The sequence below is a fragment of the Oryzias latipes genome, chromosome 5 (genome assembly GCF_053564925.1).
Source record: "Oryzias latipes strain Hd-rR chromosome 5, Olatipes_Hd-rR_3.1".
In the NCBI taxonomy this organism is placed as follows: domain Eukaryota; kingdom Metazoa; phylum Chordata; class Actinopteri; order Beloniformes; family Adrianichthyidae; genus Oryzias; species Oryzias latipes.
Genome location: NC_136241.1, coordinates 5,576,813 through 5,590,777, shown reverse-complemented (window position 1 = coordinate 5,590,777; position 13,965 = coordinate 5,576,813). Strand labels below are relative to the sequence as shown.

At 36.9% G+C, this 13,965-nt stretch overlaps 1 protein-coding gene across 2 annotated transcripts in view; it reads left to right on the top strand.

Annotated features, from left to right (window-relative positions):
- LOC101166104 (zinc finger protein 385A) overlaps nucleotides 1-13,965 on the top strand; it is an 86,870-nt gene that overhangs the window by 32,829 nt on the left and 40,076 nt on the right. Inside the window, exon 1 of one of the 2 annotated variants that reach the window (XM_023954741.2) lies at nucleotides 6,589-7,031. The exons of the other annotated variant lie outside the window; for it this stretch is intronic. Within the exon in view, the coding sequence (XP_023810509.1) occupies nucleotides 7,022-7,031 (10 nt within the window). The 5' untranslated portion in view covers nucleotides 6,589-7,021. Of the gene's footprint in view, nucleotides 1-6,588; nucleotides 7,032-13,965 lie in introns of those variants that run through there. 2 annotated transcript variants of the gene reach the window in all.

Below are 13,965 nucleotides of genomic sequence, written 5' to 3'. Positions count from 1 at the left end.
TGAGTAATTGTTATTTGTCTTAGTTTTCATTTATTTAATTGATTAAACTGGTTTTAATGTAGTTTTTAAGACTTGATACCGTTGTAGCATTTTTAATTTCTATGCTTAATTTATTCCATTTATCAACTCCATATATTGATACACATCGTTCTTTTAGCAGTATTCTGTGTTTTGGTTCAACAAATATCTCATGTCCTTTTAGATTAAATTTACTTTTTTTCATGTATCTTTTCATTCAATTAGGAGGAAGGCATTTCATATTTACTTTATACATACATTTCAAAATATTAAAGTTTATAAGATCAAAAAGTTTTAATAGTTTTAATTTAATAAATAATGAATTAGACAGGTCCGTATAATTACTTTTTGTAATAATTCTTATTGCTTTTATTGCAATATGTAGATTGGATGAATATATGTTTTTATACTGTGGACCATAACATCCTCTTGGACAGGCTGAAAAACTGGGTTGGGGTCTCCGGATCAGCCTTAAACTGGTTTTCATCATATTTGACTGGCATATCTTTCTCTGTTGTCTTCTCCAAGTTTAAGTCTTCTTCTGCTCCTCTCACTTCTGGTGTGCCCCAAGGCTCAGTTTTGGGACCTTTATTGTTTATTTTATATCTGCTGCCTTTACAGCATATTTTAAGTTCTTTTAATGACATTTCTTATCACTTTTATGCTGACGATATTCAGCTTTATGTGTCTTTTAAACCCCAGGATGTTTTTAAAATACAGACTTTACAAAAGTGTCTGGACTCAGTTAAGAGCTGGATGAATCACAACTTTCTCCAACTCAATGAAGCCAAAACTGAGGTCCTAGTTTGTGCTCCTGACAGTTGTCTCCCCAAGATAATCCATGAGCTCGGCTCACTTGCTTCTTTTATCAAGCCCTCTGTCAGGAACCTAGGTGTAACTTTAGACCCGGTTTTATCCCTGGACTCCCATGTCGGGTCACTCGTTCGCTCTTGTTTTTATCATCTAAAAAACATTGCAAAATTGAGTCCAGTTGTGTCCCGTTCTGAGATGGAGATGCTCATTTACAGTTTTATATCCTCCCGTCTCGACTATTGCAACTCCATCTTCACATGTTTAAGTAAAAAATCTCTAGAACGGCTCCAGATTGTCCAGAACGCTGCTGCTAGGCTTTTAACCAATTCATCCAAGTTCTCACACATCACCCCGTTGTTAATGCAGCTGCACTGGCTCCCCATTCACTACAGAGTGCATTTTAAAATCCTGGTCTTAACATACAGAGCTCTTAATGACCAAGCACCAGTCTACATAAAAGACCTGGTGCAGCCATACACTCCCAGCAGGTCACTGAGGTCATGTGACCAGGGTCTGCTGGCTGTTAAGAGAACCCGTTTAAAGACTAAAGGAGACAGAGCCTTTGCCACGGTGGCCCCATCCCTCTGGAACTCTCTTCCTCTCAGCCTCAGATCTGTGGACTCAGTGTTTTCTTTTAAAAAGCAGCTAAAAACATATCTTTTTAAAATAGCTTTTTCTTAATTTCTTTTTAACATGTGTTTTTACTGTGTTTTACTGTTGTTTTATCGTGCTGTACTGTGAAGCACTTTGTGATTTTTATCTGGAAAGGTGCTATACAAATAAAGTTTATTATTATTATTATTATTATTATTATAAGTTGTACCCCAAATTTCTATACAGTAGTTCAGGTATGGCATAATCAAGGAATTATATAATAGATATATTATGAACTACTGTCTGAGAACCATTTTACTTTGTGTAGTACAGCAATTGCTTTTGCTATTTTGGATTTGACATTGTTAATTTGTGGTTTCCAAGATGGCTTTTTGTCTATAATAACTCCTAAAAAATTTACTTCTTTAACTTTTCTGATATTAATATTATCTATGTTTAATTTAACTGTATTTGTATTTTTATTACTAAATATCATATAATATGAATTGTCACTATTTATTGATAGTTTATTTCCGTCAAACCACGATTAAATTTTTCCTAACTCAATCTGCACCACCTCTATCATATGTTCAATATTGTCTCCCGTGTAATAAAAGGTTGTGTCGTCTGCAAATAAAATGGAATCAATTTTTTGGGATATTGAGTTTAAATCGTTTTTATAGATATTAAATAGTTTGGGCCGAGGACTGACCCTTGAGGTACACCACAGGTGATATGAGATAAATTAGATTTGGTGTTGTTTATTTGTACATATTGTTGTCGATCTTTTAGATTTTAGGGCCACCCCTTTGATCCTGTACCTGCTAAGTTTTTGAAGGAGAACCTGGTGATTTATTGTGTCAAATGCTTTTCTGACGTCTATAAAAATGCTAATGCGATGGTTCTTTTTGTCAATTGATTCTGATATTTCATTAGTGCCATTGTTGTTGAATGTTTTGCATTTAATATTTTCTTTATTCAGGAATCTGTCTAGTCTATCTACATATCTTTTTTCTAGTATTTTAGAGAACTGGGACAGCAGAGATATTGGCCTGTAGTTGGAAAAAACATGTTTATCTCCATTTTTGTAGAGTGGTAAGACCTTGCCAATTTTCATCTTGTCTGGAAAGACTCCGAGTGTGAAAGATAAAGAATAAAGAATAGCTTAAAGGATGTATAACAGTCAATTATGTCTTTTATCAGTGTCATATCTAGGTCGTCACAATCAGTAGACCTTTTGTTCTTACTCCCTTTTACACTTTTTTTTATTTCTTCACTAGTTACTGGGTATAATAACATGGTGTTTGAATTATTCTTTATATTTGAAGTAATATTATAGTCCGGTTTGTTTGGAATAGAGTTTGCCAAGTTTGGTCCAAGATTTACAAAATAATTGTTAAATTCATTTGCTATTTTATTTATTTCATGGATTTCCATTTGTCCATTATCAAAATAATTAGTTACTGGTGGGCCTGTTTTATTCTTTTTTATTATTCCCCATGTTTCCTTGATGTTGTTGCTGTTGTCTTCTAATAATTTACTGTAGTAGTCTTTTTTTTCACAGTTTACTAGCCTCAATGAAAATGAATAGTAATTATTTCAAATCCTTTAAAAACTTTATGCGCTTTTAAAACCTATGCAATATGGGTATCAAAATGTTCAGCTAATTCTAAGTTAATATAAAAGTTTAGCAATGAGTATTCTAGCTTTTCTATTGTCTTCCTTTTTTTTTGGGCGAATTATGAGTTAAGCTAGGATTTTAGCAACGTGTAAGTTTTTTTTTAGCTAATTTGGGAAATATTTAGGTTCTTTGGATTAATTCTGAGTTGAGATATTATTTTAGCAACATGTTAGCTTTTTTGGCTAACATGCTGAGGTATTTTGGGCTAATTCTGAGATAATATTTTAGTAACCCGGTAGCTTTTTTTTAGCTAACCCTTCCGCTCTCTTTGGGGCCAGCCCTTACACTTCTGCTCATCGCAAAATGTGACATTTCTTCTGATCAATCCGGACCGGACTGGTCCTCTCTTGGCCAGTTTAGTATGGTCCAGGCTATTCAAGTGAGCATTTCCATTGAGTGTGTGAAGGAGCATCAAGGCGTATACCATAGCATGACATAGCTTTGTGTTTAAACGGTGTGACTACAGTGATAAGCAACAATGGCAGTTGTGCACAAGTGTGTGAAATAAACTGCTACAAACGGTGCCATATTTTGGTGCTTAATTTGATTGACATGTCAATCACTTCTACTCTCGTCAGTACTTTGAAGTTATAGCCAATCCTTTTGCCTTTCCTGTGATTGTAGGTCACTGACGAGGCGAGCACGAGAGCGCATGCCGCGCAGAGCTTGAACGTCTGGCTGTATTTCACAGCAGATCACAGAAGTTAGATAGAAAAAACAGAGAGCATTGTTTTTGGTGACACCTCTACAGCAGACTATACTGCTGTTAGAAATATAGGGGTTATATTTGACAGTTGTTTTAAATTTGACAAACAGATTGACATTGTCTTTAAAAGTTGATTTTATCACTTGCCCCTTTTAACTAAAGCTAAACCTTCCTGGTGCAGTAATCTTGAAATAGTTACTCACACCATGATCCCCTCCTGCATAAATTACTGCAACTCTCTGGACTTTGGTGTCAGCCAGCATGTACTGAACCGCCTCCAGTTAGTCCACAATACATCAGCACAACTGATAACTAGAACATCCAGACATGAACATATCACTCCAGTACTCAGGTCACTTCACTGACTTCCTGTTCTTTTTAGAATTTAGTTTACACTTTTAATGTTAAGCTCTTCGTGGTTTTGGCACAGTTTACGTAACTGAGCTAACTGTCCACGGCCATTCTTGAGTTTTAACCAGTATCTGCTTAATGTGTCCAGGTCAAAACAGAATTGCTGGGGTGAATGTACTTTCCCCTTTGTATCTTGCCCTCAGTTATGGAATAAAATTCCTGCAGAAATGTGCATGATATCTGACCTTAACAGTTCAAAATGTAAATTAAAAACATTCTTTTTTAGAAGTTTTTTTTAATGATTAGAAGTTGGTGTTTTTTATTTTCTTCAATTTGCTCTATTGCATTATTGTTAGTCTTTTATATATTTTATTGTTGCCTACTTTTTGTAATTGTATGCTGTTTTTATTTGGTTTTTAACATTCCTAATTTTAAGCTTTGTTTTTTCTTCTATTGCGATGCACTTTGGTTCATCTAAAGGCATTGTAAAGAGCTATAGAAATAAAGCTTCATTATTCAAGCAAAACAAGACAGAATTTGCAATGTGTTGAATACTTTTTCAAACCACTTTGTATATTTAATTTCCTTTGTGTGATAGTTAATAATACTTGAAACCTATGTAAAAATAATATAAAGCTTTATGTGTCATTTTAACAACAATTGAAAGGCTAATTATGAGCATTTCTCAGTATTCCAGCTGACAGTCACCATACATGAATAAGAAGGACAGTGTAATAATTACCAGGACATAACTCATTAATATTCACACATGTGTGAATATTAATGAAGTCCTGCTATACCACATGCAGCCTCTAGGGGCGTAGTGAGTCATACACAGGTGAGACACAAAAACGGGTATATATGTACTAAGAGGTCTTTTTCATTTTTTTGTTTTTTTTTTGTTCTATAGGGTTAGTAGACCAATAGGAACCCTTCTACAGTCTTAGATTTTCTTAAGAATTAGGAGGACACTGGCCCTGTCCTACTAATTCAAAATGTCCTTCCAGTGTTGCGTGTATTCTGATCATTTGTCCTGCTAATGCAGGAAAACACACACACACACACACACACACACACACACACCTACACACACACACACACACACACACACACACACACAAACATATATATATATTTATATTTTAGAAAATGTATTGATTGACCTGCTCAGCATCTTTTACATTTTCTGAAATATACTAACAATAGACTTTTTAAACGGTCTCCCATAAGGCTACACAACGTTTACAGCGTGCTTGAGGAGTCTTGCAATATATTTTTCAGCAGTCTTGAAAGTAAACAAAACAAGACTTTAACATATGGATCCTTGAGTGTTCCCACACAGGTCGGGTTGTCACATGATCCCTGAGGTCCAGTTTCATCTTCCCTCTGTGACATCCATTAAAGTCATGCTGCGTCTAAACCTCCACCCTCAGACAGCCACATTAGCACCTGGCCCATTGGCTACAACAATGCACCTGCCTGCATTATTCAGACCGGCTCTGCTAATGAGGAAACCTTATCTCACAGACACACAAGCCCCATCCTGGATTCACAGCAGCTGATACTCACTGACACACAGAATCCCTGTATTTCTTTTATGTGATGACGCTGTGTTTAAAATATCTGTCACTTTGTGAGAAAATGCGTGTTACATAATTTGTCAGTCGGGTGGGCTTTCTGAAGCCTTTAAACGTCTGTTTAAAGCACTGTCTTGTAGTCCAGGTACATTATTCAGGTAAATGTCGGAGCAGGTTTGCGTGCCATAGACTCACAGCAGTATTTGAGCTCATTCAGCAGTGTTTGCTTCCGCCTGTCAGACAGCTTTCAGTGTTCCCCTTCATCCTGCTGTTTCGCCATATCTTCCACATTTCCTCACCCAACACTTTCATCCAAGAGTCAGTCCGCATTAACCTCAATCTCTCCTCCCCTCCGTGCACTCTTTCATCAAGTCTCTCATGCTGTCAGTCCGTGTTGCACCTCTACGTCGGCTTTCTTTTTTTGTCATCCTCACACGCTTGTCAGTTATGGCAACGCAGTGAACCTGGTCAGCATTTTTTTTAAATGTACCACAGAGCGAACAGCCTGCAGACAGACTGAAAGAGGCACCAAAAAAACCATGCATGGAGGGGAAAGATGTTATCAGAGCAGCTGTCCGTACATCCAGACATATTTCCATGTTATTGATGGAAGGAACGAGGCTGAATACAGTGACACATGTGAGGAGAAAAATGGGCAAAAATAAATAGACGAGAAAGTGTGACAGAGAGAAAGGGAGAGCAAAAGCGACAGCAGCATTATCACTCTGCCTCCTGAGTCAAACGCCACAAGAAAATGCTCTGCTGGAGCTTCTCTGATTGGCTGTACCTGTAGCCAATCACAACTCAGGAATGCAAGGTGCCTTTAGGTTATACCAACCCCAAAATATGAGAAAGAAACGGAGAGAGGCATGCTGTAGTGCAGGGGTTCCTCCTCTGAGGCTAAGCTCTATTACTCTAGGGTTTCTCAAGCTGGAGTGAATTTACAAAACTGAATAAATTACAGGCTTCAATGCAGTAGATTAACTGCATGTGGGTTTGCAGTCTGAGCTGCTGGGCTTCTCCTCTGCCAGCGGCTGCTGAAGCCGTGTCTCTAGATCAGAGGAAGAAAAAGCTTCTTTTGGAAGAGGGCAAAGAAAACAAGAGGACACATTCAGCTTTGGGAGCAAACTGAGGGGTTGTGATGTTGCTGGCCGATTCCACATTAAGTTTTAAGTGCCAGAGAGGTGGGCGCCCAAAATTTGAGTCAACCCAGTAGCTGATCAGAGAAGAAAGGAGCCACGGCAAAAGATAACGGCAGGCAGAAAAGTGGAAGGATACAGGATGATCCTGGGTAAGGCTGAACCTTCTTTGCTCTCTGATGGATCTGCTTTTTGCAGTTGTAGCCATCCACGGTCAGATTGGTCTCTCATGACCCAAACTTTTGTCTGCATGCTGTATGTGCTGGAACATCTCTCACTCATGCTGCAGGTTGCTTTCTTTGAAACGCCTGCACTATGACGATGGGTTTTTTATTGGACCACGCTTTAAACTTCTGTATTACGGCTTTTGAAAATTCTGCTAAGAACATTCTAATCAGTCCATAACGTTGGTTTCTCATGGAAATGTATGTTTCAGTGTTTGTTTGATTCATCTCAAGGTCAAAACTTTACATCTTTCACTGACGGTTTACTTTGACTTTATGGTTGAAAAACGTACATTTTCTTTGAGATTTGGAGACAAATTAAAGACCAGTTTGGGATGAGGATGTTTAATGCAGAATGTGACAATGACGGTATTATATTTCTAGTAATTGGTGCATTATTTTTATCAACACTGTGAAAAAAATATTTTTCATCATCCTTTATTGGGATTTTTTTTACTGCATTCGTCTGCAGTAAATTTAATAAACTGAAGTGACCCTGGTCTTTGTTGACCTCTTTGCTGTTAGTCCTGTTCAAGTCTTTTTGTAATCTGAGAGTCAGTTTGTGAGATAGTTTTTTCTTAAAGTTGATGTTTTAATGTTGCATCAACTCTAAAATGTATGTTGTTTTACCCTGAGAACGTGCAAAACAACAACGTGAAACTATTTATTTAAATAGATCCTTTCAAAAGATTTCAACACCAAGACAGAACCAAAGACTACATTGGCAAAGACAGTTTGTCCAGTTTTTCTTTTTGTGTGTGCGTCATTTATCAAAAGAAAGACATAAAATGTGTTGCCATTATCAGCAGAGAGAAACGTGCTGAAGCTTTCCAACATCCCTGGAAGCAAAGCAGAGTGGAGCCCAGTTTAGTGACTCTTGTGTTTTCTATGATAAATATTTCAAACCCTAAAGTATTTATTTATTTAAAAGTGAGCCAAGGCTTCTTCTAGTCTGAGGCAAAGACCTCACTCAGCACTATGTAAAAGTTCACCACTTGCATCACAGTTGGCTCAAGCAATGGTTCACGGACACCGGCAGAGTTTGTGTTGGCGTCACTGATTTGGCAAGCGGTTTGTGTTGTTTTTATGTGTGTATGCACAACTATTAAAAACAAAAGAACAAATTTGAAAACAGTTTTTCCACTATTACTGACAACCTTAAAAATTGGTATTTGTAAGAAATGATAAGAAAGGGCAAAATTTATGTCACTTGAATAGAAGAATGAAATCTAAATGTAGTTTAATTCTTAATCCTGAAACACAGACAAACTGACTAACTGCTCAAGACGAGGTCGTCTGAGAAACATCATCTTCTACTTTGTGGGCTACTCTTTTCAAGCTTTCAGTTTAAATTGTGAAAAAAATGCTGAATGTACGAGAGGCGTGATATTATTACGTTCTAGTGGATTTACTGCAGCGCCGTTATAAAAAAAGAAGAAACGTACTGCATGTTGTGATGCGGTTTCAACAACCTTGCTCATATCATTCCGATTGCTTCTTTTAGCTAAAATTGTTTACGATAAATTGGAGTGTGGAAAAGTATTTAAGGAATTGTCTTTCATACAAGGATGTGATTTCCTAAATGAACAACACCCCACTGAAGGGGTGAGATAAGAACCTACAGTAGAGGAAACTAAATTGAGGAAGTTGTTGGCATTGAGTCAAGGGTGATTACAGACTGGAAAAATCTGTTGCCTCGGATGGATTCCTGAACCTTGGGTTTGGTCTGTATATAACTGCTGTCAAGCGGACTGTCTTGTTCTGGACCAAAGCCTGTCAACTTAAACACATGACTGAAGATCTCGTCACCCATTGGTCAGGAATTACAATAGCGGGGCAAAGCAACTAGAAGCACAAGTTATGAAAGTCCTGTGGTTTGCAGTCCTTGTCGAGATAGTTCACTGATTCCAACTACATTTTTCTAAACAATTTTAAACGCCTGTGTCAACGTCAGGTTGAACACACTTCTTTGGTCTGGCTGAGTCATGCTGCTGGGCGGTTACCGACAAACAGTCGACTAAGAAGGCACGCTGCTAAGTGTCTATGAAATATAGATTGCAAGGAAAACAGTGAGCAGCAATGTGTGTCTTGTCAAAAGTTGTTTTAATGAGACTGAATTCATCTGACCACATTTTCAATAAGTTGCTGTGGCTCTATAACGTTGTTGTCTGATGGAAATGTAGGTTTTAGTGTTTGTTTGATAATTCATCTCAAGGTCAAACTTTTTTCATGTAACAAAAAGCAGTCCCGCGTAATGAGACACAGAAAAGGATGTAAACCCTTGTAAATAAAGACTTGGACTCTTTTTTTTCTGTCCGATAACACGGCAATCGTCTCTTTACATTTGTCCACGGCTCATCTGATGCTTCGTTCCTACTTTCTACGTCGACTACAGCGGCTCTTTTGGTTCCCTTGTAACGCTCTGAGTACGGATTCTATCCAGACTGAAGAATCTCAGCGCGAATCGAAGCTCAGTCCGATTGGAATAAAACCGAGACCACCTCCAAAGGTGGGTCAGAGTGTGGTTCCTGGTCCTAGACCAGGGTCACTTGGGTGTATTCAGACTGAAAATGTGTTGCGGATTATACTCTGGTTCACTTTAAGTGGACCAAATGTGTCCAGTCTGAATTCACCCTAAGTGTTAGTCGGAATCACATTGGCTGTGTCCAGATTCCCTCACTACTTCCTAATCCCTGAAAGACTTAAGTGTGGGACTATCCAGTGCCCTGGATTTTAACACAATTTGGACACATGTTAACTTATTTTTCGGTAAATATGACATCACCCATTTGCCAAAGAAAAAACTCAACAAATATGTATATTTTACAAAGATTATTTTTTGAATCCACTGTTCTCTGATAAAGGAAACTTGGATGATTTATAAAAAGTCATTTAAATTATGTTTTTAACTAAAAAGTTGTTTGAACACGATGCATTGTGGTCTGTATTCTACAATCTTGAGAATCGAAAAGTAGTTATTTGTTTTGCAGGGACTTCTAGGAAACTTTCAGGGCACTGGATTTTAGAATTGTAGATTCAGACTCGTGACAGTACACGAGAGCTGGTCTGAGTGACTCCTCCCCCCTGGCGTTCCAAACAGGAAGTACCTGCTGTCTCCAAGAAGCCAAAATCCCATAAACGCCTATAGAGAAATAAACAGCTGTTAACTCAGACATTCTATTGGTCAGAATAACCATTCTTGATCTGATACCTTTTTTTAACATCTTCTTGATAGTCCTCATTTTTTCATGGTAGTTTTTCTGAAGTTCAAGTTAGACAAGCTATAAACTGACCAATCAGATACCTCAATAAAAGTTGGTGGTCTCATGTTGATCGTTTAAAACGTTTGATTCTCCTGAAGCCACTCCCTCCTGATTGGAGAGAGTGGTTGCCATAGAAATGCTTCCTTGGACTGGGGAAAAGTGAATGAATTTAGACACAACCGTTGCCTTGGTGTTGCAAGAATTTTTACCTGCAACGGTGTTCGCTTACTTACCTGTGCAGCCTGCTCTGTACTTGCAAAAACACTGCACAATGTTTGCATGCAAAAAATAATTCCCTTTTTTTACCTTTTAATTTATTTATTTATTACAAAATGCATCATTTGATCTCATTGATCAGAAGTCTTTTCACTATTTCTGTCTCTTGGAAAACTATATTGTAAACCATTTGGGGCTCTCTTTAAAATTATGTGTTTTAAAACCTATTTCAAATTTCCAGTGTTAAAAAAGTGCAGGGGAAAAAGGTTTTGAGTCATTTTAACCCTTGTGCTATCCTAGGCACTTTAACATTGGGAGTTGGGTCATGTAGACCCACTAGACAGTGCTCTGAACCATTTTTCTTCAATGATTTGTGATCTTCACTGGTGTCCATGGATTACATGAAATCTTTCCCCCTTTATCCACCTTTGTCATGGTAGGGAGAACACGTCAGTGTAAGGTTGGGGGGTCATCTAAGATAGCACAAGGGTTCAAATGTTTACTACATCTTTTTTGTGAGTTATCACAACCCAGCAAGATACACATTTTATTATTTTGTTAAAGGAAGCTGAAATTATTGGATAAATGGGTGGAGAAAATGCCTTACCTTTCAGGACTGCTGCCATATTTATGAAAGACGTTTGCAGTGCATCGGAGATCAATACCAGACAGCTTTAACCATTTCTCAAAGTTGGATATCCTGGTCTGACAAAAATATATGCATGATCATCATGTGTGGAACTGAGATGTGGTCAATGACGAAATACTGGTTAAAAAAGGTCTTAACTAAAAAGAGAAGCTATGCTGATCTAGAAAAACCAACTTAAGGAAAGAAGGGCAATCTGTTATTTTATTGACTCAGCAGTTCAGTTTTTGGCTTAAACTTCAATATCTTGGTTTTCGTTTCTTTGGCCTTTATAAGAAAAAAATCATTTAGTTAATTTTTTTTATTTTGGAGAATGACTTGTAATTAACAGCTAACTTTGAACAGAAACAAGGTCACAATTTTTGACTGCAAAAATCCAAGTATATAGTTACAGTTTCTCACTATTTTTGTTCATTCTGGCGACAACGTACAGAAATCGGACTTTGAATCCGTGGTGTTTTTGAAAAACAAGAAAATGATATTGTGGCCTCTTCCGATCTCTAGAGGTTAATCATTTTAACTGTATCATGATAGTGTGTATGGTTATTAATGTAACTAGTAAATGTACCATGAAACCTCTCCTAAACTATAAAAGGAGCTGGTACTACAGTAATATTCGATCTGGACAGGCCTGTGAATCTGTAGAGAGAGAAAAAGAAAACATGCGAGGAAACAATCACTCGTGTTATACAGTATATAGTGAGAGCCTCCGGGACGTTTTGTGATGTCTGCGTAAAAATGTCCGTCACCGCTTTTTGATAAAAGGATGATGTGTTATGTGACCTCCAAGAGCCATGTTTGCACACCTGTAATCAGCAAAGTGAGAGAGCTGGTCAGGCTGAGAGGTGGGGGCTGTACTGGTCATAATCTCCTAACAGTGATGATTCCAGGGCTCTGCATTCACAAGTTTTAAATATTAGCTCACGCTAATCTAGATGATCCTGTTAAGAATTTATTATGAAATGTTAAGGCTACAGCTAAAACAACTAGTTATCCAAAAATCAATAAGGAAATCATCTAAACAATGGCTTGTGTGGCTGCAGGACATGTGAAAATGCTTTTTTAATTGCTTGATTTTTATTGTAAAGTTAGTCGACCATAGCTGAACTACATTCTCAATCGAAATTTTAAAAGTTCACTAAAGCTTAAAGTGACAGTGAGACACAGGTTTTCGGTGTCACTTTTTGTTTTTAACCTTTCTGTGTGTCACAGAAAAAGTCTTCATTTTACCTTCCTGTAGTGTGTGTAGGCACTGATGATAGCCTATTCATTGGCGTGTTGTGTGTTCCCTCTTGTGCCCGTGTGCGTGTTTCTGTGTACCCTTTGTGTGTACTCAAAGCTCTCAGGTTTCTGGAGGTTCGTGTTATTCTTTCTCTCAGCAGGTGTGTAAATGATTAGAAAAAAGAAAAGAATAATGCATCTGGAAGTTGTGTTGACTTTTGTTCTCAGAAGCGTGTTGTTGCTTCCAGTTGTGAAACATTATTTCCGCATTGGTATAATGAGACTGTTAGCAGCCAGATTCATCATTTGTTTCTCATGAAACCTCCAAATACAAAAATGCAGACATCTATTCTGTATTAAACAAAGCTTTATCGTTCTTCCACACATTTTTCTTGTTTTATTTTATTAAAATGTTATTGGAAATTTTTTTACCAAAAGATTACAAAGAAGTTTAATTATTATCTGACAGACTGAAAATTGAAAAATAGACAGAACTATGTTTTAATAGTGACACATAAGTTATAAGATTTAATTTTTTTAATAAAGTTTACAAGAGTATTTCAAAGAAATGGTGCCGTTTTTTACACAAAGTAAAAAAAGCATGTGGTCATGTATGGGTGAGAGGTTTTTCAATGTAAAATTGAAGTAAACGTTGGATTTACTGTACAAAAAATTCAAGTTATTTGATAATAGGGAACACCATGAGGATTTTTCCAAAAAGAGTTATGTGAATTTTATTACAGAGAATAGGTTTTCTGATGTGTGAGGATGAATGTCGCTTGATTCTTTGTTCTTGTTTCTTCCGTAACCTGAAATAAAATAATTGTTCAACCAAACAGTGATGTTGTAATTTTACATGTAGCTAAAAGTAAAAGCATTTGGTCTGCTCTTTAGCCCCAGAAATATCTCAGACTTAGCATAAAAACGAGCGAAGGCTGATCTTTCATGGATCAAGTTTAGAATTAATTTAAGGTATCAGGATAGATTTTTTAAACCGTTTTTTGTTGTTATGCGATTTCGCTTTTCTATTAAACGCTAACATTAAAGCATTTTTTAGGGGTATAAGAATTAATTGACTTAATTAACGTATTGACTTATGATCCAACTAGATCCATCTGTCTGAGGCAAGTTGTTTGGCGAATCAGCCAACAAAACTGTTTCATAATGAAACAAATCAATTATATAGTTATTGGAAAATACCATTTAGATTGATGTACAGTAGGTTTATTTTACTATAACAGAAAAACAATCAATTGCATCACCGCAGATTTCACACATGTGATGTCATCAAAAACTGATCAGTCCATCATTCTAGTCTAATGTGTGGAAACACTTTGAATTTAGTAAAGTCATGTGACCATCCAGTGTGCTAGAATGTTCTAAGAATGTTCCCTTTGGATTCTTTGGATGTGAAAAAACAACAGTGGGCTGAACTTTAGGAAACTAAAATGTGAATGGATTTGACATTCATTCTAGTTTACTTGTTTGTTTGGACACATATTTCATTTACACTTGA